Here is a 27401-nt window from a genome sequence, read left to right as displayed (position 1 = left end):
TATTGTGACATAACGATAATAGTTGGACATATAGTGTCGCGAAGTTTTTTATAGTTATTGATATTTTCTTCAATATTGTAGAACATACTTTTGTTCTATCATCAATAGTTTCCGGAACCCACGCGACGAAAGATATTTTATAGCATTTTGTACACCTTGATTTACGTTACTAAAGCTTTAGTAAGGATCCCTAATGTTTTCTAGCAATAAATATAGCCTATGTTACCCAGGGTAAATGTAGCTTTCTAATGGTGAAATAATTTTTAAAATCGGCAAAGTAGTTTTTGAGTTTATTCATTACAAACATACATAAACACAAAAATACAAATCTTTCCTCTTTGTAATATTAGTGTAGATAAATAAGTAGATAGATTAATATGAATTACTTTGTATATAATCTTACGACTAAGTATGATAATCTAAGATAATGTTTCTAGGTCTATATTCCGTTTCCCACTAACTTAGGGGGGGGGGGGAGAAGGGATTATAAGTAACGGATACTAACAAAATAGATGGATTGACAACCGCAGTTAGGCTTTGCAGATGTTTTAAAAAGAACACTGGTGCCCATCCCTCGCCTTTCCTTAGTCCTTTCGACACCCACTGGAAAGGAAGGGGTGGTTTATTCTATGCCGGGACCATAAGGAACAAATACTAATTATTATATATTGTTAAAATTAGTATAATTCATGTCTATCACTTTCCATCAAAAGGCTTTAAACATTTAATTCTTTAAAAAAAATATAGGAGATCATAAACCTCATATTTGTAAACTGATAGCAATACGACTTAAACCCGTTGATATAGAGTTCAAAATCGCGTAATTTAATTCCAATCGTGCAACAATTGACTCGATCAGACCATACTTTCGAGAGACCTTTCGCTCAAAGCCTATATGCGAATGCATTTACGGCGTTCATACTAAAAAGAAGAAAGTGTATAAATGCAATTAGCAAACAAAATGTACGAAGTTTATGCTGATATATCTTGAATTGCATCGCATGACTCTTTTTAACACGTTGTTTTTTTTTTAATGGGTGAGAATTAAATGGTCGAAAATTAAGTTTTACCAGAGTTTTTAGCAGAGGAAATTTTTTTACAGAAGTCGTCTCTGTCATACTCTTAGATTATAATGTATATAGATTGGCAATACATGAGACAGAAAATACAATAACCCGTATGTTAGAGCGAGAGAGACAACAGGATAATATTTTTTTTATGCAACTTAGAATGGCAAATAAGCTGACGGTCCACGTGATGGAAAGTGGTAACCGTCGCCTATAGACACGAGCAGTAACATAGACATAACAGAGTATACTGTTTCGCCCATGCGTTGCCATTCCTGAGGACTCAGGTGTTATTCCTCTGTACTCAGTAAATTCACGCCATATTCCACCCTACAAACCGAAACATAGCCATGCAAACACAACTGCTTCATGGTAGAAACACTTTTGTACAAACTTTTGTACAAAGTCTCCCTCTGGTAAATGTGCTTGCATGGCTGTGTTGAATTGTATGCATGAGTGGAATTTGGCAGTGTAATTATAGGATAAAGAGACATAATTTATTAGCCTTTAGGAATAGCAGTGCATAAGAAATACTGTATGGTCATAGTGTATTCTGCGATCTTCATATTTCAATACGACATTTAAAATTTCAAGCCTCATCTCATTAATATTAGAAATACGAAATTTTAAAAAGATGGATATTTAGATGTTTGTTACTCTTTCACGCAAAAACTACTAAACAGATTTGAATGATATTTGGTACATGGGTAAGATATATCCTAACTTAGCACATAGGATACTTTATATACTAATTCACGCGGATAAAGCCGTATCATATATCTAGTATTAAATAAGTTTGTAATTCTAGCATATCGTACTTTGACATACATTAGATAAGTACGGGTGTCTTTTTCTCGATTCCAAAATACATTTTGCCCCATAAAATAAGACGGCGAATAGATATTTAAAAATAATTATTTTTATTCCTATTCATTATTATATTTTTGTCATAGCAATTATAATATTTTACATTAGTCTATTGAGAACAATCCATCAAATTAGCAACCAGCTAATGATTTCATTATGATTGGAGATATTTGTACTCCAAGACACTTTTTAATCTATTTCCTTCTACTAAATGCTTCTTGTATATCGACATTCGATAAACCTTTGGTTTCTGGAACTATTATATAGCTAACAACAGCATTAATCAGGGCAAAGCCGGCAAATATATAAAACGCCCCGTGCATTCCTAAACAACTTGTGATATATGGAAAGATCGCTATAATAGCAAAATTTAAGAACCAAACCCATTCTCCTATTAATAGCGAGGCAATATTTTGTACCTGGAAACAAATAAAACATATTATTAATAAAACAACTCACAAAATCTTAGATAAAATCTCAGTCCTAGAGAATGGTAATATATGAGAGGGTACCATGGGTAGTACAACATATTTTTCAATGTTTATCAGGTGGGCCGTCTGCTTGTTTACTATTCCCTGCAAACAAGCAGACGGCCAATCATAAAAAAGTACGATAAAACATGTCACAAAAACAATAAAACAACTCACAAAATTATTATTGTGAGTTGTTTTATTAAAGACACTTATTTAATAAATATTTATAAAGACGGTTAATTTTTTAAAGAATGCAAATATTTATTTTTAAATATTTAAATATCCTTCGAGGTTTTAATATTAAAAAGAAGAAACTTCAATCAATGAAAGTAAGTTAGTATACAGGTGCAATTGAAAGGAATTGTGCTTTCAAAGGAATATTCAACCAGTAAAATTAAATACTTTAAACGGCATTTTTTTTTATTGATTTTGATTCCATGTTTATTTTTATTTTAAATAAATGTACAGTAGTCACCCTGTATAAATAATTAAAAAACTAATTTTACCATAGTAAGGTACAACTCAACATAATATTGGAACGACAGATTCCAGCACTGACTTTCTGTTAAGCCCATATTTATGTTACAAAAACCAGCAATATGAACAATTAAATTATATATATTAAACTATATTATATCTACGATAAGAACGTTATTAGTACATTACTGCAGCGGCCAGCAACTGAGGCATTGATGGACGAACGTACAAATGTGGGCCGAGGTGTAGCCGAGGCACACATACGTGAGTCCATCAATGCCTAGTTGTGGCCAAGGCTTGTATAGTACTTTTCTCAAACAATGCGCGGAAATCAAAAACTGAATTTTACTTTTTAAGTTCAATGACGAATAACGAACAATAATAATTTTTCACGCGCCATAATGTTCCTTTGTTTTTTTTTCAATAAACAGCTTTCTATTTGCAAGCCAGTTCGAAATTTAAATAAAACCTTTTATTAGTTATCTCCTTGGTAGCCATATTTCGAAGTAAAAGGTCATTCCATTTTTTAAATATACGAGACAGATATGAGTTTACATAGTAATTTATCTGGCCGCAAAACACGACAGATATGGATTTTCATACAACTTTTGCCGGCCGCTGCCCGCATGTAATTGACCAGTACGGCAATTTTGATTTATCTCGAAGAAGATTGTCAAAATAATGCTCACATTTCCAAGCATGTTTGAGAAATAATAATTATAATCACAATAAAGATTAACAATATTTTTAACAATAATGTTAGAGTCTCCATCTATGTTAAGAATAAAGAAAACAGTAAGAACGGAATGAACGTAAAGCGCTTGCTGTAACCTCGGATATTCGGATTATACAATAAAATTTTGTATAGATGGCGTTGTAACGAGATACACTACACGAGATACATTTATATATTTTAAATGATATAGAGAGATTTATTACTCTGTGTAGTCATAAATCGAAATAAATTATAAATTAATTACTGATTACCCAATTAGTACTGACATTAGAGTATAGAGTCTGTGAACACCTAACGTATTACTACTTACTAAAATTATATTTTTTAGCATTTGTGTCAGTGTAAATAACTAACTTATCCAGCTAAAGATTCGTGATACCTAGTTAGGTTAAGTTAGGCTCTATACCGATAAAAAGTAACACTTACTTTGCGTAATGTACAGCAGTAGCAACTGCTATTCAAAATTAAATTGCGAACAGATTTACATACCTCAAACTATCTTTCATTGCTGCATGATATATCTACTTCGCCATTGTTTCATCAAATATTAATTCCATATGCACAAATTCATTTGCAATCTAACATAACCTATGGGTCTCACTGCCCTATTGCTAGCAATACACCCTATCAGGTCGACCTCTAAGCGGTTTCCCTAGAAACCATCGTGGCTACTTCTAATGGAATTCGTGACTATGGGTTAACTGACCTGCTTTCATCCTTACCGATCATCTCTTACTGGTGCCCTGCCAGCGTATACCGATAGCGTAGGCAGGGTTACCATTATCACCCATTAAAAGAAAACATAACCTATTTGGGGGGAGCGATAGTGAGTAATGTGGAATACCAGTCCCAATGCCAACAATATACCCTATCATTTAGATCTCTCCGTGGTCTCTCTGGAAATCGTATCGTGCCAAAATTCAAGTGTATTCATCACGATAGACTAACTAACCCCTTCCTTTCTCGTGGGTGTCGTAAAAGTCGACTAAGGGACGGCGAGGGATGGGCAGCAGCGTCCCTTTGAAAACATCACTAAAGCCTGACTGCAGTTGTCAAACCGCCTGCCAAACGTGGCAACTACTGGCAAAAGCCCCCAAGGGGAGGCTCATGTTCAGCAGTGGACGGTTAAGGACTCATATGATATGACGATGATGATGTTAATAGAAGATATAAATACAAAGATAGTTTTACATTTGAAATTATTACTAACCTCGGGAGTAAATATTTCTGACATCAATACATAAGGGACCGTGCCAGCTCCACACATGAAGAAGAAACAGTACAATAGTATAATGACCACCGTCACCCACGGAGCACCCAGACTCTTCTGCGTCTGCACGCCGAGCATGACCATGGATATCGCTACCAAGCCCGATGAGTTGATCACCAGAACCTGTGAAGGTGGAGAAGTAAATAAATAACCGTCAAGATATCATACTACGTCATTTAGTTTAAAACTTTTTTTATACTATTTTGGTGGCAAACAGGAATATTGCACATGCGTTTCCAACCTTTAAGAGACCTTAATACACCCTTTTTGAAGAACCCAATGCTTTAAAGAAAACTTTGGCAGGAAGATTATTCTACAACCGCGGATTGCTCTCGGAGTTTTCACGGGAGGAAGCTTCTCTGAAACCGCACTGTGCGTGCAATGGCGAGCGGTGTGATATTGAAAGCTAGTCGTAGGCATCATATCGAAAAGTTCTTCAAAGTACAATCCGTTATACAGGCGGTAGAAAATGTAAAGACTCGATACCGCCTGTTAACCTGGGATCGGCCTCGGACCAAATTAAAAGGACTAAGCTGATGTCCAGGAGCTCCCGCCCATAAGTGAGAACAGTACTCCATATAAAGTAAGTATACTTTAGCCACTACTCGGCTCATAAACATACTTTTAGTACTGAAGAACGAATATATTAAAAAATTTTCATTGTTCTTCTCAAAAAAAGATACAACTACATAACAATATACACATAAAAAATCAGAATTGAATATGCATTAATAAATAGGAAAGTACGAGCAATATTTCTTATTGTTGTCAAAAGTTTTCCCAAGAGACTACAGCATGGGGTTCTTCAAAAGGGGGGTATAGAGGTTTCTTCAGGGTCAGCAACGCGCGCGTAATACCTCTGGAATTGCAGATGTTCATAGGCTACGGTAACCACTTAATATCAGGTGGGGCGTATGCTTGTTTGCCACCTCAGCGGTATAAAAAAAAGCTTTTCCAGAGATTTTTTTACAAATTCAATGTTATTAACCTGTTATTAATTTAAGATTATACTCCGCAAATAGAACAATATTTATATAATAATTTTAATCATAAATTTATTTTATATTATTATTATTATCAGCCATTAACTGTCCATTGCTGAACATAAGCCTTCCCCATAAGGGGAGTTTTGCCAGTAGTTTCCGGGCTTGGCAGGTGAGTTGCCAACCGCAGTCAGGTTTTTACAGATGTTTTAAGAGGGACGCTGTTGCCCATCCCTCCACCATAAGTTCCCTTAGTCGCTTCTTACGAGACCCATACGAAAGGAAGAGGTGACCCATTCTATACCAGGACACGGCGATAATCTATATCTATATTTATAATAAATCTGTAGAGAGGTCAATTCTATACATGAAATATATTTCCAAAATAACTATCAAGGGGTGATTAGTGATCGATAATGATGCCAAAAATGCAATCAGTAAATTTTTTGTTTTTCTGTCTGTATGTTCGTTATATAAATAAAAACTATTCGACGGATTTTAACAAAACTTGATACAATTATTCTTCATACTCCTGGGCAGGTTATAGTATACTTTTCATCACGCTACGATCAATAGATGCAGAGCAGTGCAGAGAAATGTTGGAAAAACGGGAGAAGTTACTCCATTTTTAAGCTACTTTTGAAAATGTAAAAATGTCCACCCGTGCGAAGCCGCGACGGGCCGCTAGTCAATAATATAAAAGAATAAACTCACCCTTCGTCCAGCTTTATCAGATATGAATGCAGTAACAAAACATCCGAATATCAACATTAAAGCAAATATAACTGAAAAAAGATCCGCTTTGCTTGGATCTGCTTCGTTGAACACCTTCTTGGCGAACACTTGTACTGGTACTAGACCCATGAAGACCTTAAATGAATAACGGAGAAGATAAATAGAAGAACAGAATGAAATGCAGTGTGGAAATGCAGCAAGTATCCTAGGCACCCTACCAGCTGGCAGTGATTTCAAAGAAATTTTTTATCTTTAAATATATATATATATATATATATATATATATATATATATATATATATATATATATATATATATATATATCTCTTCTATACTTAATAGAAGATAATTTACACAAACTAGATAAAATTGAACAGAAGATGAAATTAAAAATTATATGTGAAAATGTTTGAGGTATACAAGATGTAAATAGCATTATTGTAGGAAACCAATAAATTATTAATCAATTAAAATGTACCTGTAATGTTATTATAGTCAACAAAGTAAAAAAAGCTCGGCGTGATGACGGCGATGCAACTAAAACCAATAAAATAAATTACAGAATATAGAAATGACTATTTGCATAATTAGATTTAATCTATATCTAAGATATCAAAGAATGCATTAGCCTAGTATTATAACTACAGTAATACAACCAAAACCCAATAACATTGCCAATGAAATTGAACAATTTGTCCCAAAAATCGAACAATCGAAATTTGAAAATAATTTTTCTAGATTGACCCCATGACACGATATTGAAATTTTGAATTTCTTCCATGTAGAAAGTTGTTCAGTTTTTGAATCATTGGGTTTCGAAGCTCTCTTTGTGTTCTCTTTACAGCTAACCTTGTTGTTCCTACTGTTTTGTATTCGAAATTATTTACTTAGTATTAATGTTTTATCTACAGTATTATTGTCAATGCAAAAATCAACAATCTTGTCTATTGTAACAAAGATTATCAATAATATTACAAGGTGATGTTTATAATTAAACTGTAACAATAAAATTTGATATAATAAAAAACGTATAGCAGACAGTAGATGCTTGTATCAATGGTCATGCACAAATTAAAATCAACATTGTTAAACTCCCATTCAATCTGATAGATAAAGTCTCCAGAAAATTAAAAACAATTAAAGCTAAACGAAATAAAAGGAAATCCAAATAAACACCTTAGCATTCAGACAATAGATTTGATATACATTTCTAATGAAAATTACTTTTTTAAAGATTAGAATAATATTTATATAAAACAGGTGGAAAGGTGCTCAACTGAGCAATTAATTGAAATCAATTAGTAACATACTCACATAATGATCTCCAAGACGATTGTTTTTGTTGTATTTCAGGTATGACGCTATCAGAGTTTAACTTCTCCTTCTCTGCTTCCTCGGTCTTTGATAAAGAATCTAAATCAAGAAGAACATCAAACAGTTGTAAAAAATCTTAGGTGACAAATTTCAATTATGTTATATTTATATTATCTTCAATTGCATGCAGTATACCAAATTCAGTAATTAACTAGTTTATACACGTGACTTCGTTTGGGTAACCAGGATAAAAAGTAACCTATATCTATCCCAAATTGTACATGAATGCCAAAGTTAGAGACGATTATTTAAACCGTTAAAGTACTAAGACATAAAAATAATTTCATTTTGACCTTTTTATTATTAATTTTTATTATCATTAATTCAAACTAATTGTATATCATCATCATCATCATATCAGCCTTTAACCGTCCACTGCTGTGCATAAACCTCCCTCTTGGAGAGTTTGCCAGTGGTTGCCACGCTTAGCAGACGGATTGGCAACCGCAGTCAGCTTTTAGAGATGTTTTAAAAAGGGCGCTGCTGCCCATCCCTCGCCCTCCCTTAGTCGGCTCTTACGACACCCACAGGATAGAAAGAAGTGGCCTATTCTATGCCGGGACCACACGGGACACAATTGTTTACATATAATTAAGCAAAAATATTGTATAAATACATATAATATAAATATCTACTAATATATATGTATATTTATTATATATATTATTATCAACCATTAAAATTTCACTGTTAAACTGCTAAATGATTTTGGGTTCTGTAAATCTATCGATTTGTTATAACACCTTTAAAGTCATCGCTAAGATTAGTATTATCTGTTTATTTTTATAGCAAATCCTTATGGAGACATACAGCACTCTGTAACTGATAGAAAGCTGAATAAACCTTATCAGTATTATAAATGTGAAAAATGACTTGGTTTGTTCATTAACATTTGGTGTCTTAACGGCTAATCACTAATCATCAAAATATTTGGTATACGTGTACTATTTTTTTTTTGATGAGTGAAAATGGTACGGTAACCCCGCCTGCGCTATCGGGATACGCTGGCGGAGCACCAGTGAAGGGTGATAGATGAGAATGAAAACAGGTCAGTTAGCCCATCATGATGAGTTCATCATGGAATTGACCATGATAGTTTCCAGAGGGAACCGCGAGGATGTCGACCTAGTTGGGTATATTGCTAGCAATGGGATTCTCAGTCTCCATTACTAACAATCCCTTTCCCCCCTACGTGTACTATTTGGGACGAAGAAAAACATAGATTACTTACAATTTCAGTCAATCAATATATCACAGTTACAAAGTAGAAGTTGCATATAGAATAATACATTATAATAAACAATTTTATATATTACCTTCATTAATAGATATCAACTCAACAATTGGCGTTAAGCGTAATTTCAATTTAGATAACTCTTTCAACACAACCGTGGATGAGGGGGATGAACCTTTGTAATGGGCTATCGCATTTGTCGTGTCCTATAAAAAAAATTAAATATAATAATTATAATAAAATACATCAATCTACTACTATAAACTATGTAAACAGAAAGGACACAGTAACCTTAAATTTTTTTTATACCACAAAAGTGGCAAACTTGCATACAGCCCGTCTTATGGTAAACGGTCACTGTAGCCTATGGACGCCTGCAACACTAGGGGTGTCACGTGCGCATTGCCGACCCTGAAGAAATCTTAATATACCTTTTTCGAAGATACTGTAGTCTCTACTGAAAACCACGGCATGGAGTTCATCCCACAGCCTGAACGTTCGTAGGAGAAAATTTCTCTGAAATTGCACTGTACGTGACCATTTAGGCTCAAGCGTATGAAGATGAATTCCCTGTCGATGGCGAGCGGTGCTCTACTATAGCTATGACTAATATTTTTACTCAAATATCATAAATACTTGACCCGGATTTTCACATATTTGGTGAAAAAAAAAAAACAGCATTAAACTATGTTATACAGTTTAAGTACAATTGAATAATGAATTTAATCATTATCATAGCTTACTATAATTTACAAAACATAAAACTTACCTCTTCTCTGTTTTGTCTTAGTAAAAATATGGGACTCTCTTTCACAGACATAACTAGAAGGCAGCAGATTACAGCGACCAGTAAATTAATCCAAATCGTCACTGAGTAAGTGGAATACCATCCCAGAAGATAGGAGAAGAATACTCCTATTCCATAAAACAGATTTGGAACTGTAAGAGAAAGTATAAATATAATCAAGACTCATAGTAACATGTTCTACATTAAGATTTAGCGGATCATTATGACTTTCTTCCGCCATTCTGATATAAATTGTGTCTTTTAGAGCAAATATATTTTCAAATAACAACACAAATATAAAGAAATATAAAATATATCTAAGGAGTTAATCAATATTCTTTTTCTATTCTTTTAATTTGTGAAAAAGAGTATAACGCAATGCTTTAAAGCATTTTTCAATTACACAAGTTTCTTTTTGAATAATTTTATATTATTCGTGCGTTGTTCTTCCATTACTTTCCTCTAGTTCCTCTTTTTTAGTTCATATACTATTTTTCTTGTTATTTTAACTAAACTTAAGAAAAGTAAATTAGAATATTTCAACAGAAAAACCCCAGCAAAACATATTATCAAATTTCGATGAAATATTGAGGACACGTTGACTAATTAAGTATAAAGATAAGATAATTCAGGACATTACGAAGTAAATATAGTTGTAATTACATGTTGCTAGTAATCCTCTAATAGAGTCATCAGCTACTTCCGATATAAATACAGGTCCATAAATCAAATATGCTCCACCTGCTATGCCTCCTAGTAATCTTGCCGCAAGAATTAGGAGAGATGAAGACGATACATAAATTATAGCCCAAGACAGCTGCAATAAATAAATAATTTCGATACATAAATGTTGCAAAATATTCAATTAAAATATTAAAGTATTTGGCAAGAAAATAAATGTTATTATCAAAAGAACCTAGAATATAGATAAAAAGCCAGATTTTAAAGTATGAAACTTATAATTCGAAGTTCAGATCGTGAACCCTGAAGTCCAAATCCCGAACTCTGGACGCAGTACATTGGACTCGGATTTCAATCTTCAGAGTCTAATACTGGAACTCAGAACCATAGATTTGAACAAGACATGTTTATATTAGGGCTAATCTACAAAGATTAGACTATAGACTCCAGTCTATAAATCTTAAACATTAAACTTTAAACACTGAATTAGTATTATATATTATACTTAGTTTAGAAACTATTTCATTACAAAACGAGATAAATCGATTCTACGCTATTCATTATAAGTAATTATCGATATTTTAGTTGTCTGATGAAAACAAAGACAGCTTTATAATTCAACATACTTACCACAAAAGGAATCGTAATTGAAAGACCCCCTAATCTTCTACCAAATTTGTCAATTAATACACCTGTTACTGCAGTTCCTATCATTCCTCCCAAAGATGGAAGGCTACCCAATAATGCTACCTCCGAATCTGTCATGGGTTTTGCCAGATATACTGTGTCGTTAGCAGTGTAAAGATACTGCGTGTACGATGGCCAGACGTTAAGTAAGCCCATCGATGCAGAACCAAAAGAAGCTGAAATAAAATATTATAATATTTTAGCAAGTGACAATGACTATCGTCATCATATCATCCTTTAGTTGACCACTGATGAACATAAGTCTCTTTCTTGGGGGGTTTGCCAATAGTTCCCCGCTTGGCAGGTGGATTGGTAACCGCAATTAGGCTTTGGTGACGTTTTAAAAGGAACACTGCTGCTCAACCCTCGCCCTCCCTTAGTCGCCTCTTACGACACCCATGGTTGGACCACACAGCGACAATGACTATTATTTGATCAAAATTTATCCATTTTAGCTTTTAAGCTGTAGTACAAGCATTATGTTTGGTTCTCATAATGAGAAAGTTACAATAATAGAAAAATTACAAGAATTTAGTCATGAAAAGTGATCCCTATATAGGTGTATCGGATGTCATGAAATAGAATAGACGCTTAAACCACATTTGGATAATGTAGCATATAATACAACTGTAGTACAGTTGTATTATGGAGACCATATTAAAGAAAAGAAAGTTATTGAAAAAGGTCTCAAATAACCAGTAAAAAAAAAAGTTAAAAAGATTATAATTAAATTTTTAAAATAGATAATTTTGTATGTAGTAGTTTTGTGTAATTTTATAGATATAATACCTTACCTGCAATTGCTGTGAAAGTCTGAAACCATACTCCCGACACCATTTTGTATTTTTTACGTAAATACAAATTTGAATCTAAAATGTCCTTTTTTAACAACTACTAAAGATATACTGCGCGATTGTTACTATAATTATGAATGTCAACATAATGATATTAAGATATTAATATAATTAAACAAAGATTATGCACAGTTCAAATAACTTTAGATGTTGATAACACATTTTGTGCAAATTTTAATAGTAATTTTTCATTATTCTTTCACCGTACAGGCTAAGTAACTATAGGTGAGATAAATATTTCGAATTTCAACTCTTGCAATTGACATAAAAGAGATATAGTATAAAACTTTATTACGCAGATTTGTTCATCCTTTGTAGGCGTAAGTAGATAGATAAACAATACTAAAGATTATGTTGATGTTGGAGATTATTGGCACATTATGGAGTTTGTAATTAATGTTTATAAGTTAAACTTCTACATAAAATCTGTAAGAAGTAGTACAAGTGTTTTTATGATATAAATATAATCATTAAAGATTATATCATAGAAATACGTGAGACGCTCAGAAAGTTTTACGACACAAACAAAAATGTTCTATAGGTAAATATATTTTTTTTACATCTTTTCAAAATACTCTCCACCAGCCTCTATACAAAGTTTTATGCGTTTAAACCAGTTTTTGAAACACTTTTTCCAGTCCGCCACGGACACCTCGTTTACAGCCTGCTCGAACGCTGAGAGCGTATCATCCGGCGATGAAAATGGTATCCCTTCGAGCTGGTTTTTTTTATTTTTGGGAATACGAAGAAGTCACACGGTGCTAGGTCAGGGTTGTAAGGAGGGTAACCCATGAATTTGACCGGAGTGCTGTCTAGGAAGTCCCTCGTGTGGGCGGGCGCATTATCGTGGTGGAGCAGTAGCCTGCGGAGCCCTGTGTTTGGTCGCTTGTTGCTCACAACAGAGAAAACTTCTGCCAAGCATTTGATAGTATACTATTCGGCGTTAATCTTATTTGGTTTCGTAAAGGAATTGACACCAAGTAGCCAATCAAATTGAAAAATCTCGCGATCAAAATCTTCTCTCCGCTTCTAGGTCGCTTTACTTTGGTAGGCATTGATTCGTTTTAAAACACCCAAACCGTCGACTGGCGCTTTGTTTCTGAATCGTATTGATAAATCCAGAATTCATCACCTGTAACGATGTCGTAAACACGCCGAGACGAGCCTGCTTCAAATTTGTCTATCATATCATGGCACCATTCCACCCTTGCCTGCTTCTGAACATCGGTGAGGTCGTGCACCCAGCGTGAAGCTATCCTCCGCACCCATAGATGCATGTGTAGAATCGTGAAAACTTCCTGATCCAATCTGCAGTATATGCTGAATCTCTTGGTATGTGACTCGTCTGTTGTCTTGGATCAAAATTTTCACTGCTAGCACGTTTTCTTTCGTAACAGCCGTCAAAGGGCGACCACCTCTTTCTTCATCCTCCAAAGTTAGTCGACCGCGCTTAAATTCTTTATACTAACGATACACGGTTGCCTTAGAAAGGCCTTCATCTATGAATGCCATTTGAAGTCTATCGTACGATACGTCCGATTTCAGGTGTTACTTAAAATTGTAAAAAAAATCATAGCGTGAAAATGTTCTCGACGCAAATCCATTTTTCAATGAGACATGGTAATTTTTTTAAGTTTTGAATTTAGAATGTACCTATTTCTTAGTAGAAATAGGTACGTTCTATCATAGTAATCATAGTTTTAAATAAATTATAACTGGCCAGTCTCACATACATAAAAACTTTTTCTCGCAATACTTTCTGAGTGACCTGGTATAAGATAAATATACCATCCAAAAATGTCTTGGGCGTTCTTTAAGTTTTTTCAATCGCCGTGTTCTAATTTTGTTTTTTATGCAACTTACAATGGCAAATAAACTGATGGCCCACCTGATGGAAATTGGTAGCAATACCGTGGATATAACAGAGTATACTATTTCGCCAACGATACCTCCCATGCATTGCCATTCCTGAGGACTCAGGTATTATTCCTCTGTACCCTGTAAATTCACTGCCATATCCCACCCTTCAAATCAGAACACAGCCATGTAAACACAACTACTTCACGATACAAGTAGAAACACGGATGGGGTAGAAGTGACCAAGAAAACGACTTTTGTACAAAGTCTCCCTTCTGTCAGTCTGTTTTATTTTATTTCATTATAGTTAATAGTTAGCCTTACCAACAATAAAATTGTAGCAATGTGATACATTTTCTCATTGTAATAATTTCTTGTAATTGTTTGTATCTATAATAAGTTTACTACTGTAATCTTTCGGAGGAATCAGTAAAGGTTATCTATTTGTATATGGGAGGCATTTAAGATAAATTGTTACGAGAGGTCTTAATAAGGTTTTCACAGATATTACTCGTATTCTGAAGACTTAATTTAAAAACTGGTGTATGTTTTATCTTGATCTATCATATAAAAGTGGTATATACCATTTGTTTGAAGTAGTGGACAAAAAGCCAATTAATTAATGTATTATTATAATCATCCTGATGTTTGAACAATTGTCTTAGCTTATAGATAATTAGAACTAATATCAAATGTACCTTTACTGATCTCGAATAAGCCATTCCACGCCCCTTTTTAATCTTTTCTGTGATACGTTGTTCTTATCTACGAACCTCCAGTCACAATTATGACGTCAATATAACTAATTATAAATATCACATAAATCTATGATAACAGTATTAATCAAACAACAATTTTACCTATTGTTTAATGCAATATATAATATTCTCATCTTTAAGATATCATTATATAAATAACAATTATAAATTTAGCACACAATCTATTGTAATGTTTGTTAAAAAAGTTCAATACTCATACTGTCTTCACACATTCATATAACAATTTCTTTAATAAATAATTCTGTTTTGTTTGTATCAAAATCTACAACATGCTGTTTGAACAATTAAATATTTAAGGTATCTTCTCAAATAGTTTCTAATTTCAGAATGTCTGTCACATTAATTTTATCAAATTGTAATGTCATGAACACTTTAGATAATTTATTATCGTTATCAATTACATTTTACTAATATTTAGTTATGTTTTGTAAATCTTTTCATATTGTCATGATTGTGTCAAAAACGTTACATTTGTACTTCGTTGTTTGAATATGACAAACAGTGTTATGTTTTCCATTGATTTATTATTATTACTTTAAACGTACGTCTATTTTTTTCACGGAAATTTGTTAAAAGATCATAATTTGTGCAGTGTATAAAATACTTTTTAGTAAACTGGACAGTTATAAACATTTACAAACTTAGTGGCCTAAACTCAGGGAATTAAAAGAAAGAATTCTGAAACCTTTGGTGATTGCAGTAACGAATAGATATAATATAACTAATACTATAATATAACGAATAGATAAGATATAACTAATGATAAATTATCAAACACTAATAGCAATCTATGATGACAATAAACGATGGATTTGAAATATTGCTATTATAAAAATGCAGGCGTTTTTTACAAGCTTTCATTTCACATTCACGTATGTACATACCTACTTACGTGTACAATATTAAAATGCAATTTAATCATAATTTTGAATGTAAATTATTTTTGTATTACAGTAAAACAAATAAATGTTAGTTAGTAATATAATTACTGAAAATAATTTTAAACATAATAAAAACATTCCTAAAGCATAAACTAGTTATATCTTGCATTTAGATAACATTTAAAAATATTTAAACATTATCTCATAATGCCTAATAAAAAAGGTTTTAATTACTTTTCAAAAATAATAACTGTATAGCATCAACTGACAATCCTTTAGTTTCTGGAATACAGAAGTGACTATACACAGCACCAAAGAAACATATAACTGCAAATCCGCAAAATATAGGACCAAGTCCTAAACTGCTTACTAATGGATTGAAGATTATGAGAGTAATGAAATTCATTATCCACATAGCGGCTAAGACAAGGCTGTTGCAAAGACCACGGACCTGAAATGTTCAATACGCAATATTATTTTTTTTTTATACAACTTAGTATGGCAAACAAGCTGACAGCCCACCTGATGTAAAGTAGTAACCGTCGCCTATAGACATGAGTAGTATCATGGACATAACAGAGTATACTGTTTCGCCCATGATTAATTTCTCGAGAAATTAAAGTTAAAAAGTAAGCATTTCATTTTAATTTGCATAAAACAAAAACAAAATAAATGTAGCTGTTACATATTTTCGTTTTCCAATATAATTTAAAGTTATAATTCTGATTTATAATTAAGACTATGTTCAAAAAAAATAATCGACTTCAATTGGCATAATATAACTTAAAATGGCAAACAACCTGACGGCCCACCTGATGGAAAGCCGTCGCCTATAGACATGAGCAGTACCATGGACATAACAGAGTATATTGTTTTACCCATGACACCCCCCTTGCGTTGCCATTCCTGAGGACTCAGATGTTATTCCTCTGTACCCTGTAAATTCACGCCATATCCCACCATTCAAACCAAAACACAGCCATATATTGCTTCACGATAAAAACACGAATGAGCCAGAGCTACCCAAACAAACAAATTTTGTACAGTCTCCCTCTGGTAATATAAAACACAATAGGATTCTTAAAATTAAAAAACTTACTTCTGGCAGAAACACTTCGGCAGGTAATACAAACGGTACAACGGCTGCTCCCAAGTTATATACAAAACAATATAAATATATAAGTACCACCGTACACCATAAAGGTGCCCAGTGGAACCACAGCTGCGTTCCCAGAAGCAAAGCGCAAACACCTGATGCAACTGATGAGGAGGTCAACAAAGTCTGTCAAACATAGATTAATAGATACTTTTTATTGTTTCCTCTATAAGATTACAATAGTAAACTTATTATAAATACAAACAAATACAAGAAAATATTACACTGAGAAAACAATGGACGGCCTTATCGCTAAGACCGATCTCTTCCAGGCAACCTTTGGATGGAGAAGAGTTATAAACAGTTTGGCTGGAGGCATGACACGCTGTTCGTTTTACATACATACAACATACACCGGATTTAGAAATTTAAACAATATGATTAAAACAAAAATCATATAAAATATTACAGGCATTAAACTATAACTTTAATTAAGTCACTGAAGACCTAAGGAATCGAGACATGGTTCTACACGATAGCTTGTATGCAAAAGCTTCGAATTACTTAGCGAGCTATGAAGACAAATATGCTCGGAATTTCTCTACGTGACAAAATCCGAAATGAAGAAATCTGCAACAATACTAAAGTATATAGCCCGATGGATAATCAAGCTGAAGTGGCTATGGACCGGTCATATAGCTCAAAGAATCGACTATCGATGGGAAATAAATGGTCTTGAGTGACGATTCCGTATATGCAAATGTGGTGTGCGTTGTAGGGAGTCAGTGGATGTATGTGGCTTAGGACCGTTCCATATAGCAGTCTATGAGGAAACCCTAGTTTTAACAGTAGAACAATAGCTTATATGATGACAATTATTATTATTTTAATACCACTAAAAATCTAAGGAATAACATTTTTTTCTAATCTCTTTATAAATGACTCTTTGGCCCTTATCAAAATTAATTAAATAAACATTTTTTTTATTGTACACAAAAGGTTATTAAAATGTAAAAACAAACATAATAGTGCACAAAGGTGAGCTTATCTCCAATAGAGATTTCTTCCAGCAAACCCAATATGAGAAAATTTTAAATAGTGTATCAAGATAAAACATACACCAGACTTTAGGTTAGATCTTTAGAAGCAAAAGTTTAGAAACCGCATTCAATTTATTAGTGTTTGCATGACACCAGAACAAACCTACAGATAGACAGAGAAAATTTATAAAAAATATTGTTTTGACTACTTTATGAGATCTCTGATATTTTTTTTTTTTATTAAATCTCTCCAGATATATACAGACAACATCTACATAGTTACAGTTTTATTATATTAGTAAAAAAACATTATTACTTGACCTATCATATATCAGGATCTGATTGATGATCGGAAAAATATATATAATGTGTAAAAACAAAACAAATGTAAAAACTAAATACAAAATAAACTATACCTTACGTCCCAGCCTGTCAAGCATTAAAGCACATATCAGACTTCCCACCAATAAATCTGAGGCGAGAAGAATGGAACACAAATTCGATTCCAGCGACGGTAATGCCTCCTTGAAAAGTGGTTCAGCATACACTTGAATTACAATTGTTCCCATCAATATTGTGGCAGACATGATGACCAGGCATGATACGAGAGCACGTTTAGATGATGACGATTTGCCTATAAAGTTAATATTATCCAAAAATATAAGAATACATTATCTGTTTACATGCATAACGGAAATTTTATGAACTATCGTTGTTTCCAACAATTGTTTCGACGTCACCTGGAAAACTTCTTTCTGCAGTGCGAGATGTAACGTTCTGATGGAAAGTGGCATACGCCTCCCAAAGAAGACTTCTGGATGGAGTCGAAACAATTATTGAAAATGACAAACACAGTAACTTCATGAAATTAGCACCGTTCATATATATCGACATCGTTAAAAAATTTACGTAAATTTAAAAATAATAATGTAAGTAGAAAAATAATGAATAAATTTTTAAAACATAAAGCAATATTTCAAGCAAGAGAACCAAATTTACCAGAGGGAGACTTTGTACAAAAGTCATTTGCTTGGGCACCTTTGTCCTATTCGTGTTTCTATCGTGAAGCAGTTGTGTTTGCATGGCTGTGTTTCGGTTTGAAGGGTGGGATATGGCAGTGAATTTACAGGATGCAGAGAAATAACACCTGAGTCCTCAGGAATGGCAACGCATGGGGAGTATCATGGGCGAAACAGTATACTCTGTTAAGTCCATGGTACTGCTCATGTCTAAAGCAACGGTTACCACTTTCCATCAGGTGGGCCGTTAGCTTGTTTGTAATTTTAAATTGTTTAAAAAAAAGCAATCGCAAGCAGTTGCTATAAACTACAAATGCATATAGACCATTTATCAAAGACAATTTACTCGTAATACAATTTACTCAAGAAAAGGGACCAAATACTTTATGAAAAAAAACTTTTATTTTGTTTTCTAAATAACAAACTGTCTCTTATGCTAAATCTAATATAATAATAGTGATAAAACTAATATAAGAATTAAAAGTGACTCACAAAGAAACTTGATAAAACTAATATCAGAATTAAAAGTGACTTCACAAAGAAACTTGATAAAACTAATATCAGAATTAAAAGTGACTTACAAAGAAATTTCCATTCTGATTCATTATTTAATTCTTCATCCTTAGTTCTGTTATCAAGTAATGTCTCGGCAGCTTTAATATCTGTAACCAAATAAAGTGCCAATTTAATAATGCAAGTAACAAGTACAGAATGTGCATATTTTTTTACTATTATAATAAAATCGTAACTGATATCATGTACATGAAAGATATTTAAGATGATTTGTTTTAAAGATCGATAAAAGAAATTTGATATTTCTATATATATTTTTTTTTGTGATACAGTAGGCAACACTAGTGCAAAAACTACAGCAGCAAATTGGATATGGTTTCTATAGCTATGTTCCTAAAGGTATCATCATTATTTCAGCCGTTAACTGTCCACTACTGAACATAAGCATATAATATTTTATTTAAATTAATAATACACATTAAGCTAATTAATAGGTAATCATCTTTTTATTGATTTTTAGAGAGTTTTTTTGTTTTTGTTACATCTTTCTATTTTTAAGTCGTTTTAATTAAAAAAAAAAAAAACAGTTTGTTTATTATTAATTTTGTACCTTTCGTCTGTAGGATCTTTTCTATTCTCGGATCCAGCTGCAGTTTAATTTTTTTATCTCCATTTCAACTTCTTTAGATGTCACACTAACTTGTCTATAGAAAGCTATTGATTTCGCTGCATCCTGAAAGACATTTATAAATAAATACATATATAAATACAATAAATGAATAATTAAACTTTAATACACCTAGATAGTGTAAATAGCGGACTTAACACCGTATAATGTTTTTTTTTAATGAATGATAATGAAATGGTAACCCCGCCTGCGCTAACGGTATACGCTGGTGGGGCACCAGTGAGGGGTGACAGATGAGGATGAAAAGGCTGGTCAGTTAGCCCATCGCGATGAATTCATACACTTGGAATTCAGCACGATGGTTTCCAGGGGGACCACGGGGAGGTCGACCTGTAAGGGTATATTGCCAGCAATGGGACTACCGTATAGTGTTATCTGCCTATAACAGAAAATGCAAAAATGAAATTATATGCTAATAAAAAAAATCGTAATTGACATGTAACGGCTGATATGATGATGATGTATCATGATCCTAATGATATAGATTACTAGCTTTTACCCGTGACTTCGTCCGCGTAACCGGGATACGTTCACTGACCGGGATAAAAGTAGCCTACTGTTACTCTTAAAAAATTTTAGTGATTAGATTTACGAGCTTTTTTTAATAAACTTATATATTAGTTAGTTCATTTACATCAAGCCTTGCAAGCTAGATTTGAACCAGTTTATTTTAACTGATTTTGCTAACCTACTTCTGACGACAATATAATACGTTATAGTCAGTATTGTAATATTTACAAAATGGCTACCGCCACAAAATGGCGGATGGTATATTTTGTCTATCCTATCCTTTATATGGATATTAAATGAAAGAACTTGATAAGTATGTAGATCAAAATGGTTTTAAGCTGAATTATTCTGATTTTCTAATTTTTTTTTATTTTATTTCAATAGGTACACATTACAGAGAATTAATATGGTTACATTAATTTATACAGTACAATAATGTTTTGTTCAAGCTAACCCTCCAAAAAATATATATATATATATATATATATATATATATATATATATATATATATATATATATATATATATATATATTCTTACTTTAATTTTATAAATTTTATTAACAGTTCTTATCATGACGAGTAAATGCAATTGTTTATTACTTTACTTATTTTATAATATTGTACGTTTGTTTGCGTTTTAATTATAGACATATTATGATGTTTGTGAAGCAGGTTGATAACTGATAATATATTTAATCCACGCACGATCACATGTTGGTTTTTAAACGATTTAGAAATAATTAAATTATGGCAAAACCATGTTTTTTAAGTTAAAAAACTAATCTACTGAAGGGATTTTGATTAAATTTCTATGGGATCAATCTGTAAGTAATAACTTTGATGAAATTGTTATTGTCATTTTATCTCATATTTATATAATTATATACAGAACCCTCGGCGTGTGAGTTCAACTCGCACTTGGCTTATTTTATTTTTTTCATTATATAATATACCTAAAAAATTGACATTTCTCAAATATTTGAAAACAAACGACAAAACCTCATCGGGATCATAGTTATGAGAATTTATGTGCTTTTTTATACAACTTAGAATGACAAACAAGCTGACGGTCCACCTGATGGCAAGTGGTAACTGTCGCCTATAGACATGAGCAGTGCCATGGACATAACAGAGTAAACAGTTTCGCCCACGATACCCCCCATGCGTTGACATTCCTAAAAACTCAGGTGTTATTCCTCTGTAACCCTATAAATACGCTGCCATATGCCCCCCTTCAAACCGAAACACAGCCATGCAAACACAACTGCTTCACGGTAGAAACACGAATGGGACAAAGGTGCCCAAGTAGACTTTTGTACAGTCTCCCTCCGGTAAATATGTACGAGTACACAGAATAAAAAATATTTATAAACTATTTTTTTAGGATTCAACCTTACTTATATTACAGAATACTTGTAATTATTTACAACTAGCGTCATCAATTCATCCCAGCTGCGCACGAGTAGATAGGGGTTTGGAAAATAATACATAGCCTATATTACTCATTGATAATGTAGCTTTCTACAGGTGAAGGAATTTGTAAAATCAATTGAGAAGATTTTGAGTTTATCCGTTACAAACCATTTATAGATTGATATGTACTTTAGTACATTACTGCAGCGGCCAGCAACTGAGGCATTGATGGACGAACGTGCAAATGTGTAGAAAGCTACATTATCAGTGAGTAATATAGGCTATATATTATTTTCGAAACCCATATCTACTCGTGCGCAGCTGGGCTGAATCGCTAGTTATAAATAATTACAAATGTTCTGTAATATGAGTAAGGTGGGATCCTAAAAAAAGAATTTTACAAGCAAATACGTGAGTCCATCAATTCCTAGTTATGACCAAGGCTTTTATAGTACTTTTCTCAAACAATGCGCGGAAATTAAAAATACAGTTTTGCTTTTTAAGTTCAATGACGAATAACGAAAAATAATAATCTTTCACGCGCCATAACGTTCCTTTTGTAGCCATGTTTTTCATTCCATTTTTAAATTAAGGACAGATATGAGTTTACATAGTAATTTATCTTTTTGGATTTTAATACAATTTTTGCCGGCCGCTGCCCGCATGTATCTGACCAGTACGGCCATTTTGATTTATCTTGAAGAAGATTGTCAAAATAATGCTCACATTTCCAAGCATATTTGAGAAAAATAATTATATATATAAATGTATTATCATTAATTTCAAAATGTATTAATATTGTTATTTATCAAAATATTTATTTCATTTACAAATTTATTTTGTTAGATCAATGCACCGCCGTTTACTCTCTCACTCTCTCTGTTTCGTTTAGTATTACGGTTGACTGGTAGAGATTGCATTAATGAGGCATTAAGTCCGCCCTATAGATATATTTTAATGTATATGTATGTATGTTCAAAAGTATAATTTTTTTTCTACCACTAAGGTGGCAATCAAGCATACGATTCGCCTTATGGTAAACGATCACCGCAGCCTATGAATGCCTGCAATACCACAGGTATTACACGCGCGTTGCCAAACCTAAGCCTCTTTACCCCCCCTTTTGAAGAACCCCATGCTGTAGTGTCTTGGGAAAACCTCGGCAGGGAGTTCATTCCATAACCTGAGTGTTAATCAATTAAGACATGTATGAAATATAGTTATGTAAAAAACAAATCTTACCTCAATTCTTCCCTTTTGTACCAGAAAAACAGGAGATTCCTTGAGAAGCATTAACATTAATATATAAAGGACAGATATGAACAGAAATGCGTGCACCACTTGATGGTATTTTAAATAACCACCCATTATATAAGATACCAGTAACCCAACAAAATATCCTGATGCTACAGTGGATGCGAGAGCACCCCTTATGGAATCTTGGCATATTTCGGATATATAAATAGCTGATATCGCTTGACCAGCTGCCCCCACGCCAGCAAATCCAACCGCTGCAAGTACCAGGGGCACATAAGTTGTGAAAGATATCACTGTCCATGCAATCTGAAAATATCAAACTGCATTTTTAATTAGCCCTTTGGATGCGGGAAAGGGGTTGTTAGTAATGGGATCTAACAGCCTCATTGCTAGCAATGTACTCTAAATTTGCTAGCAATGCAGCTATCGCTTGACCAGCTGCCCCCACGCCAGCAAATCCAACCGCTGCAAGTACCAGGGGCACAGGAGTTATGAAAGATATCACTGTCCATGCAATTTTTATGTTTGTTACCTCATAACTCCATTAGTTCTCAACTAATTTGGAAAATTATTTTTTTTATCTGAAAGGGTATATGTATAAAGGTATTCCTTATGACATAGGTCTGTGTTCAGCAATTGACGGTTATTATTATTATTTCAGCCATTAACTGTCCACTGCTGGACATAAGCCTTCCTCATTAGTGGAGTTTTGCCAGTAGTTGCCACGCTTGGCAGGCGGGCTGGCAACCGCAGTTGGGCTTTTAGAGATTTTTTAAGAGGGACGCTGCTGCCATCCTCGCCCTCCCTTAGTCGCCTTTTATGACACTGACGGGTAAGGAAGGGGTGGTCCATTCTATGCCGGGGCACACACAACGAAGTTGACGGTTAAAGACTGAGAAAATCAGTTTTGTAAACCAACCTGTAACTGTTACAGATTTTTTTTTATACAACTTAGAATGGCAAACAAGCTGACGCCCCACCTGATGGAAAGTGGTAACCGTCGCCTATAGACACGAGCTATACCATGGACATAACAGTACACATGCATACAGTTTCGCCCATGATACCCTCCATGCGTTGCCATTCCTGAGGACTCAGGTGTTATTCCTCTGTACTCAGTAAATTCACGCCATATCCCACCCTTCAAACCAAAACACAGCCATGCAAACACAACTGCTTCACAGTTGAAACACGAATGAGACAGAGGTACCCAAGCAATCGACTTTTGTACAAAGTCTCCCTTTAATTATTCTTTAATTATTTGGAAGTCTGTTAAAAGTTGCAACAATATACGCCAAAAAGAAACATAATTACCACAAATGGCAATCCAAAAAGCATAGCCGCATACTTCCTACCAATTGTGCTGAGTATGTATCCACAAAATGGCGTAATGACCAATGCTCCAATATTCGTCAAGCTTCCCAATAGAGACACCTCTGTTTGTGACATGGGTGTTGATAGAACTGTCTCGTTTGACATGAAGTTGGCTAACGTGAATGATGGCCATGCATATATGAATCCTGAGAGACTTGTCAAGAGAGAAACTGTAAAAGAAAAATACAATACAACAATTTAATTGTATAATAACAAGAAAGTTAATTTACTTAAAATTAATTTAGTTAATTTCATCGTAATCACAACAACCGTTAGCTGTCGACTGCTGAACATAGAGTGCTCCCAAAAGGGAGGTTTTGCAAGTAGTTGCCGCGCTTGGCAGGCGGGTTTGGCTATCGCTGCAATAATTTAACTGTATTGAATGACAACTAAGTTAATTTAGATGAAATTAGTTGAAAGAATTTTTATATATAAAGAATCACTACATAGTATAAAACAAAGTCGCTGTCGCTGTCTATCCGTCCCTATGTATGTTTAAATCTTTAAAACCACGCAACGGATTTTGAGGTGGTTTTTTTTAATAGATAAAGTGATTCAAGAGGAAGGTTTATATGTATAATATATGCATAATATTGTAAAGAAACACTTATAATTTTAGAAGTTTCTAATGTGATGTGATGTAATGTGTACCCGCGCGAAGGCGGGACGGGTCGCTAGTATTTAATAAAAGAATTACGAGTAAGTTTCGTTTCGTTAAATATTTTACTTAACAGGATTTACTTTATCCATTTTTAGCGATCCACCTCAGCTTCACATACCCGTGTGAAGACAAAAAGATAAATGAATTAATTTACTATTAATTTAATTAAAGATTATATAAAATTAATTTGTCTCTTTAATGAAATTATAATTAGCTGTCCACTGCTGAACATAAACCTCTCCCTTGGGAGAATTTTGTCAGTAGTTGCCAGAATTGGCAGGCGGATTGGCAACCGCAGTTAGGCTTCGGGAATATTTTAAGAGAAACGCTACTGCACATCGCTCGCCCTTCCTTAGTCGCCTCTTACGACATCAACGGTAAAGGAAGGGGTGCTCTAGTCAATGCTGGGCTTACACGATAATTTATTATACTAGTTTAAATTAAAATGACAACTAACTGGCTAATGTACTAACTCCTTGTACTAGCAGTGCCTTAACCGTCACAGTTTCACCACTCATTTTTTGCACTTATCACTTCGATCGTGAGAGCTCCCTCTCTATCACTAACTTGAAGCTAATCTATACTATCATTTTAACATTCGCAACTAATGTTTATCTTTATAACTTGATCCTACATCGCACACAGATTATTATAATGGATACATTATGTTAACAATTGTACAACAATTTAGCAGTGTGCCATTGGATTAACTTTTTATGACATATTTGACGAGCTTGGTTTTTTTAAATACCGAAGAAGGATTGGTATACTCCGCCTGCGATATCTGGTATACCCTATAATCGGTGAGAGGTGATCAGGTCAGGTAAGCAGGTCATTTAATTCAGCGCGATGTATTTCACAAGAATTAACCACGATGGTTTCGAGGGGAAACCGCGTGGAGATCGACCTGATAAGGGTATATTGCTAGCAATGGGACTGGTAGGCCGTATTACTAACAATCCCTTTCCCCACCCCCCTAGATTAACTATTACGACATAGTTGATGAATTTAATGAGTGAACATAAAATGGTAACGCCATCTGCGTTATCGGTATACACTGGCAGGGCACCGGTGAGAAATAATAGGGGAGAATAAAAGCAGGTCGGTAAGCCCATCGTAATGAATACACCTGGCACAATGGTTTCGAGAGGGGACCACGTGGAGGTCGATCTGACAAGGTATATTGCTAGCAATAGTCAAGTATAGCTTGAACTATGTATCCTAGATAACTGACAGAAATACTATTATTATAAATAACGCGAAAATTTAATAACGGTGTTTTTTTTTAGGAGCGGATGGATGGATGGAGGAAGGTTGACTAATTTTATTATCATACATTAAAAAAAGCTCTACTTAGTTTGTAACTAGATGGCGTGAGCGAACATCTTGACACGGGATTTTATACATATCCCTTTCAGACCCAAGATTTTTTTTTCTTTCAGATTAAAAATATTTTCGTGTTTTGGAGCCAAGCCATCTTGCCGGCACGCACGAGACTACTGCACCACCTAACCGCTAAAATGATTTCTTATTGGCTGGTTTAGAATCTCACTATCATGTTATTTCAGCTTCGTGCGTAAAAATGAATAGCGCGCGGTTTTAGAATTTTTTAAAGTTACAACTCACGCCCGTATCGTTCAGCTCTGAAAGGGATATACATATATTACGGTGTAAATAGTAAACAGTGTGTCGATACATTTGTTATTTTTATTTTATCCAAATATTTTCAAAGAACCGTGTCCCGATTTGGGCCATGGTGCGTCCATTGATGAATCGCATACTAACGGTTAGGGGTTCACGAGTACAGTCACGGTAAAATATATTAATTAGGCAATTCAATATTGATGACTTAATTGACATTTATATCTGTGATGATTCTTCATCAGGACTATCAAACCTTAAAAATATGTCTCCCATTTCTGTTGATGTAAGTTTTATTGGCTGTGTCAGGTGCCTTGTATACCCAAAATCCTAAATAATAGTTACTATGTGAGGGCAACAGCTTACAGTTCTAGTCCCATTTTTGCAGAACGTATTAAATCATCATTTCCAGTAACTTGGCCGCTCAAAGTTTAAATTTTGACCA

The 27401-nt window shown here is 33.8% G+C and overlaps 2 protein-coding genes across 2 annotated transcripts; both read right to left on the bottom strand.

Moving 5' to 3' along the window:
• Positions 1–1966: 1966 nt before the first annotated feature.
• Positions 1967–12317, bottom strand: LOC113511102 (solute carrier family 2, facilitated glucose transporter member 8-like). Its single transcript, XM_026894692.3, has 10 exons — positions 12166–12317; positions 11315–11547; positions 10667–10820; positions 9986–10155; positions 9299–9422; positions 7923–8021; positions 7087–7145; positions 6588–6743; positions 4831–5013; positions 1967–2353 (listed from the first exon to the last, which is right to left on the bottom strand). The coding sequence occupies exons 1-10, from the start codon at positions 12206–12208 to the stop codon at positions 2129–2131; spliced, it is 1446 nt and encodes a 481-aa protein (XP_026750493.2). The 5' UTR covers positions 12209–12317; the 3' UTR covers positions 1967–2128.
• Positions 12318–15830: 3513 nt separating this feature from the next.
• Positions 15831–25898, bottom strand: LOC113511268 (facilitated trehalose transporter Tret1-like). The gene is given in 9 exon segments (XM_052892556.1): positions 15831–16193; positions 16842–17024; positions 18295–18512; positions 19479–19559; positions 20021–20077; positions 20080–20143; positions 23266–23586; positions 24595–24824; positions 25773–25898. Coding segments are annotated over 9 exon segments (1440 nt in total). The 5' UTR covers positions 25834–25898; the 3' UTR covers positions 15831–15968.
• Between the last annotated feature and the right edge of the window lie 1503 nt (positions 25899–27401).

Source organism: Galleria mellonella, unplaced genomic scaffold, assembly GCF_026898425.1.
Source record: "Galleria mellonella isolate WM207_F2 unplaced genomic scaffold, CSIRO_AGI_GalMel_v1 utg109, whole genome shotgun sequence".
NCBI lineage: Eukaryota > Metazoa > Arthropoda > Insecta > Lepidoptera > Pyralidae > Galleria > Galleria mellonella.
This window is presented reverse-complemented; position numbering and strand designations above follow the sequence as displayed.